At 38.9% G+C, this 15673-nt stretch overlaps 1 protein-coding gene across 4 annotated transcripts in view; it reads right to left on the bottom strand.

Annotated features, from left to right (window-relative positions):
- Positions 1-15673, bottom strand: part of LOC121321327 (serine/threonine-protein kinase DCLK2-like) — an 86753-nt gene that overhangs the window by 13669 nt on the left and 57411 nt on the right. For 3 of the 4 annotated variants that reach the window (XR_005950929.1, XM_041260222.1, XM_041260236.1), the window contains exons 7-11: positions 11289-11361; positions 3452-3560; positions 2018-2075; positions 977-1096; positions 287-433 (exon numbers count right to left, since the gene is read on the bottom strand). Coding sequence is in view for 3 of the 4 variants with exons in the window: in XM_041260222.1 (XP_041116156.1) it covers positions 287-433; positions 977-1096; positions 2018-2075; positions 3452-3560; positions 11289-11361 (507 nt within the window). In the remaining variant the exon portion in view is untranslated. The remainder of the gene's footprint in view (positions 1-286; positions 434-976; positions 1097-2017; positions 2076-3451; positions 3561-11288; positions 11362-15673) is intronic. The other variant, XM_041260228.1, reaches the window with a different exon arrangement.

The raw sequence follows: 15673 nt of genomic DNA, 5'->3' as shown, positions 1-15673 counted from the left end.
TTGTGAATAACATAAAAAAAAAACGTGGGAGTTGCTTTTTAGTTTTGACCTGCACTGACAGAAATAGGGTGCTGAGATGGACTGAAATGGTTTAATAACTGATTTATTGATTTATTGATTTTATCTGGCAGCTGCCAATTATAATGCAATACTTTACGGAAGTCTTAGACGCTGGGACCCCCTAGGGTTCTGAGTTGGAAGCTGAGAAATACAGTACAATATAGACAAAATATGAAACAAATGCAGCACTTTATAGTACAAGAGCTCTTGTGCACCACGTGCTTACCAGAAGGTTCTCAGGTTTGATGTCCCTGTGAACAATATTCAGACAGTGCAGGTATTTGAGAGCGCCGGCTAAATTGTACACCATGGCGCTGGCATCCTTCTCTGTGTACTTAGTTGAGGATGTGATGGCATCAAAAAGGTCTCCACCCTTTACGGGGAAAAAAACAAACATTAAACCCTGTTTAAATGGCAACCTGTCACTTAAGTACTAAAACTCCTTTTCCAGTGGCAAATCCAGTCCAGTCATGTAATCATGTCTGTTGTCCTGTATTATAATTTAAAGAATATTTAAAGTGAAGTTTTATAATCATACTACTGTCTTATCTTGTTACACTAATGGAGTACACTAGGACCCTGATTAGAGGCACTACCGACAGGTGGTTGATTGCCTCAAGGCGGTACAGGCAAAGTCAACCACCAAGGCTCGCCTGACAATTAGGATCTGAATGTGATTAGAAACTGGTAAACATTGTTATTTTAAACATATCTCTTCTTTTCCAATGTTTTGATTCCCTTTGGTTTTGCTTTTCTTAAAGCTAGGCATTCTCTGTGGTCATCTACCATGTGGCAGCTCCCTGCAGTGGAGTTTCCTGATTGATGGGTGAACAACTTTTCATAAATTGGGCAATACGTCCTGTAAATGCAATCTAGATGATCTGCTGCATTAGGTTCGTCAGAACGGCCCTCTCACCTTCACCAGCTCCATGACCAGGTACAGCTCTGCCGCAGTGTCCACCTCTTCGATCAGCATGATGATGTTGGGGTGCTTCACCCTTCGCAGCACTGCCACTTCATTCTCAATAAGGTGCTCCTGGTTGGATGGAATTAAACCCTGATAATCATGTGCACTGTTCCCAAAACAAATGCGTGGTATAAACAGAACTAGAGCTAAGAGAAGTATTGATCTGGTGCCAGGACAGTTTCTTATTCAAAGTACTTGTTTTAGATTTCAGCAGCACAGAGGAGCTTGACTTAATCAAGGCTGAACAAAACAACATGTTTTACCCCTGCTGAACCAGTAACAATGTGATGAGAGCACCAGCATCATGTATTGAAAACAGACTTTGCCTGCATTATAGAGCAAACAGCAATGAGCTATAATTTAAAAGTGTCTTGGTGCAGAAAGCCCACATGTCAGCACACAGTATTCACAGCATTGTAAATCCAGTGTTCAATTACCACATGTTTACAAACAGATCACTAAATCAGAGAGAGGTGACAACATATTCCCCACCAAAAATCAAATCAATCAGTGAGTTATTTTCAAGGGGCGGACAGGCTGAAGTGCAGTTCAAGGCTATTTTTAAAGAAAATGCCATCACTGCCAGACGTAGCAGATAAGGTCCATGACCCTGTGATAATAAGTGGAGAGATGCTGAACAATGAAATGAAAGCCTATAGGACAGTACATGTAATCTTATTAACAGCCCTTTCAAAAACAAAGAGACAAAGATAAAAGAAGGATCATTACTGAAAACTAACCCTAATTTAAACAGCTTCTTTGTTTCAAGGTAAATGGCCTTCTCAATTTATCAGTCCTCTAGCATATTATACCTCGCAAATAAAAGTTTCGGGGGCTCATGCTCTTAATAAAAAAAATTTCTGTAAAATGATTGCTATTACATTAAACTTAGCACCAAGCCATGCATTTACATAAATTCATTTTTAAAGTAAATTTTTAAATACTTTCACACGCCAATATCCTTGTGTTCATAAACTGAAATTCACTTACCTTTCCGCTACATTTGGCTTTATCAATTATCTTGAGGGCAAACTCCTTACCAGTGGACCTATATGACAAAAAAAACAAACAAACACACAGATAGTACTGAAGCTCTTTATCAACTGTAATGATTTACGGTTTGATACTGTACATATGGTGAACAAAATGGTATATCATTTTAGAAAATAAATATTGAATTTTCTGCACTAAAAATTAAGAAACACTGGTTTGTGCTTTTGTACAGTTTTACCTGTACAAATGTTTCATAAATATATTAGTTACTAACCAAATTTCTTAAAACCATCACTGACCTGTTTTCTGTATGTTTCTACTGTATTTATATAAATATATGTTTTTACTTTTTTTTTTTTTTTTTTTGGACAAAGGACAGTCTAATATTTATATCACTGAAGTCTATTTTAAAGCTGAAAATCTTAGGCTGCTGTAACCTACAGAACCTTTTACAGAATTTTAAGATTTTGTCATAAGTACATCACTTTTGGGGCATTAACACAGAGTTAAAGTGGCTGTTTTTAAAGACCCTTGAAATAGACTCCATCTTATTTCCAGTGGGGACCTGCTTCTAACCAGTTTCACAGGTACAATGACTTATCCAAGTAAGTCATGAGATAAACTGGGATAAGAAACCATAATCTAGTGCTACACGAAACAATTATTTGATTATTCAGACTGAGCTTTCCACTAAAATCAGGTGCTGACAACCAACTGAGGGTCATTGTTGTGGACTGGGCTAATTTACTATTCAAAGTGAAATAAGTACAGAAACAGCTGCTTGGATTTGTAATGATTACTGCTTTGCGTAGATTCTGTGGAGAACAAAAATCCTCACAAATCCAAGCAGCTGTTTATTCAGTTATTTCACTTCGAGTGATACCTTAGCTCAACTAACATCAATGACCCTCACCTGTGGTGAGCTTACCTGTGATTTGAGCTTACCTGTGCTTCCTCTGGTCTGATTTGTCTCTTTATACCTCAAAGCAGGGATACTGGCAGAGCAACAGAACTGACAATATAAACCAATCCCTTCTTTGTAGATATCAGTCAGTAAAATTGCTGCTGCTGCTATTTCAGCATGAAAGTGCAGAGCGGAAGAAAGGATCTTTCAGCAGGAGTGTTTCAATAGTGAATCGAGGATGGTCCTTCAGATTAAAGGAGTAACGAATCTGCCCATCTGAGACCCCTCTGAGGAACAGAATGGGAAATTTGGGTAGTGCTGCTAAATCTGTACCGGACACTATCCTACTTTGCATTTATATCACAATGGGTTATTTCAAGAACTATATTCCTTATTGCATGTTACAATGCCAAAAAGAGGGAGGGGCAGGGACAAACTGAAACTTTGCCCCAGAAAAAGCGGCCTTCAGCGCCCATGGAACTTATTTTCTATCCATTAAAAACAAACCGATAGAAAACTTCACTTACCGTTCTACACACTCCTTCACAACAGCAAAGTTGCCGTCTCCAATCACCTTTCCAATCTGGTATTTGTCCAGAATGGCCGAGGTTGACAAACATTTGTTCCCGTTATCTGCTGGAAAGAATGGAGCGGTACAATATGTAAAATAACGGCTGCAGCGGTTTCAGAAACCTACCTACGTTACTTGGTAAACAGAACCAGCATTTCAGATTGACGGAGCCTTGCTTCCACCACCCATGGGAAGACACCATGAATTGGAAAATAAATTACCTACGAAGCAACTTATTTATTATTTAGTTTCTTCCCAGCGACAGCGAGTGGAAGCGACAGCGAGTGGGAGAAGTACAGGAGTGGAAAAGTACAGAGCAGTTTCGAAGCAGTTGAAAAGCAGGCTGACAGCTGCAGAAGAAACTAAACTTCAAAAAAAAAAACCTCAACATGGTCTTCAAGCCAGTAATCTGTGACACCTGCTTGATGTGGGAAATCCGAGAAAACCCAGCGGAGCTAAACCAAGTGTGCCTAAAGTGCCGCGCGATCCAGGATTTGCATAAATTAGTAAGTATGCTAGAAATGGAGCTGGAAGAAGTGAGACAGCAACAGGATCTTGAGGAACTGGCACACCCACAATTCATGGAAGTCTGCACCACTCCTAACAGAATGAAAGCCACCAGGGAGATAGAAGGTCAGAACAGCTGGGTTCAGGTAGGCAGAAGCAGGGAAAAAAAGAAACTTCGTCAAACACAACCACCAGAAATCAAAACAACCAACAGATTTGAGTCACTTCAGAATTTTGATGAGCAGAACCAACAACAAGAGAATGAAAGGAACAACATCCAGGACCCTATTGACAGTGGTGACCAGACAGCAAAAAGAAGGGAGGTCATGATTGTTGGGGACTCCATATTGAGAAACACAGCAAGTTCAATTCGCAGTTTGGACCCCCTTACTACAACAGTGTGCTGCCTTCCGGGAGCCTCGGTCAAGCACATCACTGAGAACGTGGACAGGCTCCTGGAACGAACAGGAGACGACCCGGTAGTAGTCGTCCACATTGGTACAAACAACATTGGAAGAGACAGACCAAAATCCCTGCAAAACAAATTCAGAGAGCTAGGAAGGAAATTAAAAGAGAAAACCAAAACTGTGGTATTTTCTGGTATACTACCCGCACCTTGCAAAGGACCATATGGACAGCTGGAAATAATTAATCAAAACGCATGGCTGAAGACGTGGTGCACACGGGAAGGCTTCACCTATCTTGATCATTGGACCACATTCTACAACAAGGACTATCTGTATAGACGGGATGGACTGCATTTAAATAACAAGGGAACTAGTCTACTCGGAGAAAAGATCCTCGAGCAGGTTCGGAAGCATTTAAACTAGAAAGGAAGGGAGGAGAAATCAACAAAAAAACAGAAGGGAGACCGCATCAAAACAAGAACAACAACTCAGGTAAGACAACCATTAAATGTATTTATCTAAATGCTAGAAGTATCAGAAACAAAATTCTAGAACTTGAAGCTACTGCACTAACAGGTAACTATGATGTGATAGGTGTTACAGAAACGTGGTTGTCTGAGAGTGATGGGGACGAATATAATATTTGTGGGTATACACTGTATAGGAAAGACAGGCAGGACAGAAGAGGAGGAGGGGTAGCGCTATACATAAGAAACAGTCTTGAAGCCCAGGTGTTAAACCTGGACAAAGAAAATAAAACCGAATCAATATGGGTCAGAATAACGGACAAAAATTCAAAAGGCATAATAATAGGAGCATGCTATAGACCGCCAGATTCAGATGGTGAGCAAAATAATCTGTTATACAATGACATTAGAAATGTGTGTAGCAAAGGAGAAGCCATACTAATGGGGGATTTCAACTTCCCCCAAATAAAATGGGAAAACCCGGTGGGTAGCGCGAAGGATGAAATAGAAATGGTGGAAATGACAAATGACTGCTTCCTAACACAATTTGTGAAGGCACCCACTAGAGGGGAGGCATGCCTTGATTTAGTCTTTTCAAATAACGAAGATAGAATAACTAAAACAGAGGTCAGAGAACCACTGGCAAACTCAGACCACAACATGGTCTCATTTGAAGTGTTTTTTAAATCCCCAAAAGAAATGACTAAAGCTAAGGTTTACAATTTTAGAAAAGCAAACTATGAAGGTATGAAACAGAGACTAACAGAAGTAGATTGGAGTAAAATAGAGAAAACACCCACAGAAGAAGGATGGTTGTTCTTCAAAAATGTAGTACTAGAGGCACAAAACAATTATATCCCTAAAGTAGACAAATCTAAATGTAAAACTAAATTGCCAAAATGGTTTAATAGATCAATTAAAAAAAATATTCAGCGAAAAAAGGCACTTTACAGAGCATTAAAAAAGGACCAAAAAGAAAGTACGCAGAAAGAGTACACAGAACTGCAAACGCAAGTCAAAAAGGAAGTTAGAAAGGCCAAGAGAGAAATAGAAATGAACATTGCTAAGGGAGCTAAAACCAATTCCAAAATGTTTTTCCAATATTACAACAGCAAGAGAACATTCAAAGAGGAGATTAAATGTTTAAGAGATACAAATGGCAAAATCGTAGATGAAGAAAAAAAAATAGCAAATATGTTAAATGATTACTTTTCACAAGTTTTTACAAAGGAAGATACTGACAACATGCCCCACATGTCATCCAGTTCCTGTCCAGTTTTAAATAACTTTAGCATAACTGAGGCAGAAGTGTTAAAGGGACTAGGAGCTCTTAAAATAAACAAATCCCCTGGGCCGGATGAGATCCTCCCAGTAGTACTCAAAGAAATGAAAGAAGTAATTTACAAACCGCTAACCAAGATCATGCAGCAGTCTCTTGACACAGGGGTGGTACCGACAGACTGGAAAATTGCAAACGTAATACCGATCCACAAAAAGGGAAACAAAACTGAACCAGGTAACTACAGACCAGTAAGCCTGACTTCTATTATATGCAAACTTATGGAAACTATAATAAGATCCAAAATGGAAAATTACCTATATGGTAACAGGGTACTGGGAGACAGTCAACATGGTTTTAGGAAAGGGAGATCGTGCCTAACTAACTTGCTTGATTTTTTTGAGGATGCAACATCCATAATGGATAATTGCAAAGCATATGACATGGTTTATTTAGATTTCCAGAAAGCTTTTGACAAAGTCCCGCACAAAAGATTAATTCTCAAACTGAACGCAGTTGGGATTCAAGGAAACACATGTACATGGATTAGGGAGTGGTTAACATGTAGAAAACAGAAAGTACTGATTAGAGGAAAAACCTCAGAATGGAGTGTGGTAACCAGCGGTGTACCACAGGGATCAGTATTAGGTCCTCTGCTATTCCTAATCTACATTAATGATTTAGATTCTGGTATAGTAAGCAAACTTGTTAAATTTGCAGACGACACAAAAGTAGGAGGAGTGGCAAACACTGTTGCAGCAGCAAAGGTCATTCAAAATGATCTAGACAAGATTCAGAACTGGGCAGACACATGGCAAATGACATTTAATAGAGAAAAGTGTAAGGTACTGCACGCAGGAAATAAAAATGTACATTATAAATATCATATGGGAGATATTGAAATTGGAGAAGGAATCTATGAAAAAGACCTAGGAGTTTTTGTTGACTCAGAAATGTCTTCATCTAGACAATGTGGGGAAGCTATAAAAAAGGCTAACAAGATGCTCGGATACATTGTGAAAAGTGTTGAATTTAAATCAAGGGAAGTAATGTTAAAACTGTACAATGCACTAGTAAGACCTCATCTTGAATATTGTGTTCAGTTCTGGTCACCTCGCTATAAAAAAGATATTGCTGCTCTAGAAAGAGTGCAAAGAAGAGCGACCAGAATTATTCCGGGCTTAAAAGGCATGTCATATGCAGACAGGCTAAAAGAATTGAATCTGTTCAGTCTTGAACAAAGAAGACTACGTGGCGACCTAATTCAAGCATTCAAAATTCTAAAAGGTATTGACAGTGTCGACCCAAGGGACTTTTTCAGCCTGAAAAAAGAAACAAGGACCAGGGGTCACAAATGGAGTTTAGAAAAAGGGGCATTCAGAACAGAAAATAGGAGACACTTTTTTACACAGAGAATTGTGAGGGTCTGGAATCAACTCCCCAGTAATGTTGTTGAAGCTGACACCCTGGGATCCTTCAAAAAGCTGCTTGATGAGATTTTGGGATCAATAAGCTACTAACAACCAAACGAGCAAGATGGGCCGAATGGCCTCCTCTCGTTTGTAAACTTTCTTATGTTCTTATGTTCTTATTTATTCCTGTACAGAACGTAAAACATCTATGCATGGATTCTGCACTACCCCTTAATAGGCTGTATTGAAATTGCATTTTTATTGAAGTTCCTGTATATATCCAAGTTTAAGGGACATGCTAAATGCAAATCTTTGTAATTTAACAGTGAAAAGAAATTACAGAAAGTGAGTTTGCATAATTTCTTTGTCTTTACTAAATGTAATTATTACAGCACAGAAAGTGTCCCGAAAGCTTAAAAAAACAAGTTTATCAACCACAGTCTTTACTGGTGGGGTGAGTCTTTTCCGGGCACTGTGAAATATACAATTTGCAACTGAACAGCTTTCTAACTCATAACTGCATATGTAATCAATCTCTCTCTCTCTCTAAACAGTCAAAGGAATATGAACATACCATAAAACTTCAATTAAACACCTCCGGCGTTTATTTACAATATTTGCCAGCAGACCGGTGATTATTTGAGACCGGCGTTTATATCTGATATCTAGCTTCACTTGCTTTATGCGGTCATTAAGAATCTGCTAAGACACAACCAATTTAAACATTCCAGCAACTCTGTTAAAAGGTTGTGTGTAAGTGGGAATTAAGTAACAGTTTTGTTTTAAACAAAATCACATTGTATTGTACACACTCAAGTATTAAGCGAAGTATTATTATGGTCTTTTTATATGCACTGGTTAACAAGGACACGGTATGCAAAATGTTGGAAAATAAACAAGCAGAAGTACGAATTTGTATTTAAAAACAGAATTAGATTTACAATTGTTAACAATAATAGTTCAATTCACTAAAAGACCACCCTGTAGATATCAAAACACAGGCGTGTAGGCTACACTTACAGCACAATAACAACAACAGCAACACCACCACCACCACCACCAACTTCTAAAATATTTTTAAAATGAACAATAATAAAAGCAATAAGTATCATTATCAAAAATAATTTATTGTTTAATCTCAAACTTTGTTAACACAAAAAACATGTTAAAATACACCAAGAGGTTTTTATGTGGTCTACTTTCAACATGCTTAAAATCATCAAAACTTTTAATAATGTAATAACTGCATTAAACAAATATGCATTACATGTAGGCCTACCTTAAATTAAATGTTCTATTATTATTATTAATAATCCTGAGTCACTTTCATCGCTGTCACTTTTGCAGTTCATCACATGCAAGCTCCTCCTCATCTTCAATGGCAATGACAGAGACCCCGCATTTAGCAGAGACCCTGCGTTTACAATACTTGCAGCAGACCTGGCGCGTATTGGAGACAGGCGATTATTTGAAGTTTTACAGTAGTATACAAACATGAGCAGGAAAACACATTCTGAGTAGAACATCCACCACCCATTTGTTTATTTGAGAAAGTGTAAACTATGAGAACATTGGCAATAATCTGTTTGTTGAGATAAGAGATGGTGGCTTAGTTTGACCCTCCTAACCCAAACAAATGCATCATCCCTGCTTTTAGTTTTTTCTCCTAAATATTTACCAGGAAATGCACCACCCCAGTAACAAGTAGCTAGGGAGAAAAAAATATAGGGTGAACTCACCTCTATGTCTGTGTTGTAAGGGTCAACTGAGAAGCCACTCTTAACACTCCAGTTCCAAAACCAGGGTTTTGAGGATCCATAACATTTAGTCTGTAGAACCTAGTGAAGGTATAGGGAGTAGCCCACATCGCTGTATTGCAGATGTCCTTGACAGATGTACCCCGGAATAAAGCCCATGAAGTTGCCATGCCCCTGGTGGAATGGGCAGTGAGCTTCTCTGGAGGGGGCAAGTTAGCCAGCTCATAAGCAGTCTTGGTAGTGTCTGTGATACATTTGGACAGTGCCTGCTTAGACAGGGCTTGACTATGAGATTTAGCCCAATTGCAGACAAAAAACTGTTCAGACTGCCTGCAACTTTTTGTCCTGTCAACATAATAGGCCAGGGCCCGAACCGGACAGAACGTATCGAGCTGCCACTCTCTGTCAGAGGAGGGGGATGGAAAGCCTCCAATTCCACAGTGGTTGACATGAAGTGCTGAGATTCAAAACAATTCTGACATCGCAAGCTGCAATAGCTGCCAGATAGACCATTAACGTAGAGGGGATTTCCCCTCGTCAAAAAGGTCCTGCAAAAATTGCAGTATAACTGCCATGAGAAAGGTCGTGGGGTCAAACCCACGAGACAAAGACCCCACGTCTGAAAAACACCCCACTTGTACCCTTACTGGGAACGCGTGGACGCTGCTCTGGCATTCTGCAGAGTGTCAATGACCCTATTAGAACACACCAGACAGCTCAACTGGAGCCATTCACAGGCCAGACCCAGAGCTGCAGGCTTGACAGGTCGGACGCCATAAGGTCATAACTGCCTGTTCAGTTTTGAAACACGGAGCAGGTTCTTGTTAACCAGGCGCAGCTCATCCAACTGTTCTGATGAGGTCCTGTGAATGTTAGAGGGACCTCAGAAAATAGGTCTGGTGGGTTACCAGAATAATAGTTGCCCGGCCGTGCAGCAAATGCACTGGCTGAATAGGCACGCTTGAGGATCACCTCCAAGACCCAGCACTGCTTGTTGGGGCAGATAGCATCCTTGGACAGGAGCTCTACATTAGGTGCCTGTACCAATGCGGCAACTGAAGCCTCCACATTGCAGCCTGGGGGGAGAGCACAAGTCACCCGACTTATGTTGCTTGATCCCTGGGAAGGAGTGACTCAAGCTGCTGGCTTCACACTGGGCACAAGGCCGCAGTAGACGTAACAAACAACACGCATGATTAGTAAAACTAATACAGCGATTATTATCAATATCACATATATTTTTAGTAAAACACAATAAATGTGAAATTAAGATACAAAAAGTAACAAGTACTTATCTGAACTAGGCTCTCGTTTTTTAAGTCATTCTTGAAAGGAAAAAGGGCATCGAGATTTGTGTGCCTCGGAGCTGGGCCATGACTGCATCACTGGCTCAGTGAGCAGCTTTGATATATTTTATTCAGGTTTCTGGGTTTTTAGGAGGTAAATACCTATTCAGTAATGGTCACATTTTGTAATTGAAAGGGAACCCAAATACTGTGCATTTAAATCAGTTCTGCCTTGCCTACACTCCCTCCCCATTGCACGCTACAATATCCGTAGGTGACCAACTATTTAATACAATATATTGAACAAAAAACCTTTAGCTGGCCCTGATTCTAATCATGTGGGCATGCAATTTACCAAATTGTATTCATTTGCGTACAAAGCAGAGACACAATTGTAAGCAGTAGAGCGGCTTCTCTGCTAATACAAGAGAAAACACATTTGTTAAAACACTATAAGCCTGCTGCATTGTGTTCCTGTTTATTGCTCCTAACCCAACCCCCCTTCCTCTCTAATATTGCTGTTATTTTCAAACATTTACTAGAAATGTGCAATCTGTCTTCAGCCTTTGGGAGCTCCTACTGTTGCTTCAGGCAGGTGAACTGTGTGTCATCTGGTACAGAGCTACAGCAGCAGCCAAGACTGGGCTACAGGAAGGAAGCACTTCACTGGACACCTACCTTCAGGGCTCAGGCAAATCATCTGAACAGGGGCACCATTCACATTGGAGGCAGAACCATAATGGGGAGGAATCTGGACAGAAAACAAAAGTATTTGAATTAACAGTAAATCACTAGCTGTGGAAGTGTGGGTATTCCTTTTGATACATTTCTAATGAAACACAGTACATCTGCATGCTCATTTTGCAGCTTTTCCTTCACTACTATCCTTGCCTGTGATAAACAGTCACATTTCGAACAAAACTTAACAGAAGTTAAATATAGTCTATACAAAATGTTGCACTCTCGTGAACACATGACTATGGGTAAGACTGGAATTAAGTCACCATGGTCACGGTTGTCACGGATTCCGTGATTTTTTTTGTTGTCCGTGATTTTAATAGAGAGCATTTAACTTTACCTACTCTACTTGAAATTCCACTTTGTGAAGTGAAAAAAGTGTGTTTTATTATTTTTAATGTAGCTGTTGACACCTTAACTCTAAACTTTGCCACATTGCTGCATATTTTAAAAATGAGCAAAACAGCAAAAACAAGACCAAAAGCACAATCTGCATAATACCTGTCAGAATATGGTATGCACTCCTGTTTAATGCCACAAAATGATATGCTGTTAAGTGCTGTGATTGACTACTGCACAGAATCACCAAGAACAACACAAACTGTAGTTCACCCACAAAATCGTATATCTTCACAATTTTAGATAACCCAATTTGTTGCTCATCAGTTAAAGTCACATACATTTGCTGAATTTGGAAAAAAAATGATATTAAAAAATAACTTTAAGGCCCAACTCAGTGCATCGTACCTCGTTCAGATGGGCGTTTCCTTGTTTTTTGAACTAAAATCATGTGCACATGCATGCAGGTCAAGTGCAGTGCACGGTGTACCACGTTATAACACATACCACAAAATAACAGCACACCTGTAGATTACAATAGTAAAATAAGAAGCTGTGATAACAAATAAAAAAAAAAAAAACTGCAAACTGTCCACAGCAGAAGCACACAAAGGGCTAGTCTTTTTTTTATATGCTGTGAAGCTTGCCAATTTACAGGATTAAGGACTTGAACTAAATGAACAGTTTGTCACTTCTGTTCACACTGATGTTGTGAAAATCATAATAAATAAATAAATAAATATTTAGATTAATTTTCCTTTTTTACTACTTTTACAGACAGACTAGTATTATTTGTATGTAGGTATATTGTAAATGACTTTCAACACGAAAAAATGATCTGTCACAAAAATCCCAGTTACGGTTTCAGTTCCTTTTTTTTATTTTGAGATAGCAGCCTTCAGCAAAGATGAACAGAAATATAAATAAATACTGCAATGCAAAATAAACTGTCCTGTCGAGGAATAAGGAACTATAATTATTTCTATTATTATTATTATTTTTTTTTTTTGTATTTTATTTTAGGTTGTAAAGGCAGTAAATACAACAAGGCCACCTGATAGACACTGTAAGGAATGCAAATATTACCTGGGACTCAGATTTCAGTATAATATAAGCCAGAAGTCTCCAACCTTGGTCCTGGAGAACTGCAGGGCCAAGATTAACATGTGTTCTAGACCCTTGATATAAGCAATAGCAGACAGTACATGATACTGCAGTCCATATATCACTTCTCCTTCATCATGTATACAATCTGTATGTTTATTTAAGACCAATATTCAACAAAGGCCTGCAAATGTAACAATGTAATTACACAAAGCTTTGCCTCAGGGGCAGAAGTGTTATGGTAAGGTGGAGTATTTCAAATGACATTAAAAGAACAATGAGGATCCCAAAAGCACAAGGAAATGAAAGGAGAAAATTAAATGTTAACTCTCTACAGTATCTTTTATTCACAACAGGTCCCGGATAAATAGTGGAGAGATGCTTTTAGCTGCATTAGCTCTCCTCCTGGGGAGTACGATAGACAGGCAGGTTACCACGGAAACAACACACATAAGACTGTCCACAGGGGAAACAATGAAAGCGTCCTCTGTTGAAGGCTAATCGGTATACTGAATCAAAATCCTTCCACAGCCTTCCTATTATCCTTGGAGGAAATCCGCTCTACTGATTTATAAGCATTTACTGCAGGATACCATGGTGAAACTAAGCATTTGCAAACCACAGCAAACGTATAAGGGACTGAACTTTTAGTATTACAGTAAAGAAGGTTTGTGAATCTTGCATTTAATTAAACATTTAAAACTGGGAGGAACAAAAGCTCTACACAAAAAATGATTTTCTTTTATTCAACAATACTTTCTCAACCATTGCAGCGTGGTTTCTGCTTCAGCAATATAAAACATCCCTGGGATGTTTAAATGATGTGGAGGGGGAAACGTAAATAATTGTTACAGATGGCAGGCAGGAAAAGACATCTTCACTCTCCCACTTCCTCTTGCTGTCTGTCTGCCCAGTTTTAGTCAGCTTTTAATTGGCTACACTTATGTATAATTATCTTCAGAAATCTAAATGATGTTGATGTTTTTCTTCCATATAATATTTATCTTTCTTAACAGCTAGTATGATCCTATCTGCTGGAACGCATCCAAGTATACACAATGTTCTAGGTCTGGGTTTACAAGTAGCCTGCCTTTGCTAGATGGTGTCAAGAGTTCACAGATGTCTCTAACTACCTACTGGCCACATTATCTGATGGACCAGTTCCTTTCCCTGGTTTCCTAAAACAGGAGGAAAAATCAAAGCAGCAACTCAGTGTTTCTCAAAGAACTGTCCCACAGATGATGCCAGTCCAGAATGGTTAATTGTTATGTCCATTGGCTAAATCATACCTATTGATATTTGAAGCTGTTTGCATCGTATTGCCCCTAAAAATGACCAGTTATGTTGCCACTTGTTCTTACCTTCCATTAAACCCTACAATGTTGTTTTTTTCAATAAACCTTGAATAAGTAACCTGTCTTGGCTACAAGTTCTCAATTCTTTGGTGACAAGGTTATTGATATGCTTCTTCAGCCCAACAGTGTAAATGAAAACTATAAAAAGACTTCTTTTTTGGTACATACCAGTAAATATTTACAACCAGTGGATGTAACCATTTACTATTCTGAATGGACATCATCCTTGGGACAATTAGTTTAGGAACAAGTGTTGAGAGTTCTAGTGTTAATATTGTGTTTTCCATTTTAACCTCCGTTTCTTTCCCTTAAAAATTAGTTTAAAAAACAAAACAAAACAAAACCGCAGGCAGTCCACTTTGTAATTTTCTATCTAGAAGGTTTTATCTAGTCGGTTTCTATAAGGCACTTGTATTTAAGACAGGCTATTGAAGTTCGAAAAGGAGCTTATTTTAATCCTTTATACGTAGTTTAGCTGAGACGCCTATTCTGAGTAACAAATCCTGTAAACCATCATTAACAACTCACAAACAAAACCCACAATCAGGTCTTCCGGTGATTCTAAAGAGTAGCCTGTTGCACGCAGATGCTTTGGGGCATCTCCTCACTATTCTTCTAGTGTAAACGCAAGCTATCTATCATCAGGTGATGCTCTAGTTTCTAATGGTGAAATGTTTAATACAGATGTGAATATCTTACAGGTTTCAAAAGACGGGTGTACTTGGTAACCTATGGATCGCCAGTTGTTGGTGGCTTGGTGGTGGAGAATGTGCTATAGACCTTTAGAAAACACATAATGCCAAAGTCACTGTGTAGGGGTGCCAGGTTTAATAGGTTAAACCAGACAATTCAGAGGATGGTTGGAGCTGGTCACGTCAATTTTTCCCCACTGCTGGGGTAGGCATTAGAAGGACATATTGCTTAAAACACAATGGGTTGTAAACCATTTTGTAATGCAGGTCCAAAAACTACACATTATGGGACCTATTCATAAAACTAAGCACAGCATAGAATGCATAGGTTTGCTTAGGATGCCAATCATTTTCAGAATACAAGCCAACTATGAGTCAGCAGATGTAACCTGCATTAACATGTCTGTTGTAAAAACATTATCACAGCTCTGAAGGGAGTTAAGCTTGGAGCCCATGTAAGATGGTGGACTAAACAAATACCCGTTATCACCTTTATTGTCTTTTTACTTATTCCCAGTAACTAGCCAATATACTATGGGGTATTCATAAATAACAGCACATATTTGCTCATGCCATCCAGATAATACTGTATTTGTTTAATCAATGTATTGCTTACACAACAACACATTGAATTCAGCTGGGTGCCTCACTCAGAACGTCAACATAACTACACTCAACTCTTTCTGTTTCACTAAGCCGAAAAAGGGGGAAGTTAATGTCAGTGACATTCATCCCCCGCCAAAATTAGAGCTAACCAGAACATGAAAACATAAGCTAGATCACCATTATGAAGAATATACCATTATGTAGAAATGTAAGAGTGACACAGGCAGGT

This window comes from Polyodon spathula, chromosome 1, assembly GCF_017654505.1.
Source record: "Polyodon spathula isolate WHYD16114869_AA chromosome 1, ASM1765450v1, whole genome shotgun sequence".
Lineage (NCBI taxonomy): Eukaryota > Metazoa > Chordata > Actinopteri > Acipenseriformes > Polyodontidae > Polyodon > Polyodon spathula.
The sequence above is the reverse complement of the archived record's forward strand: the minus strand, read 5'-3'. Positions and strand labels throughout refer to the sequence as shown.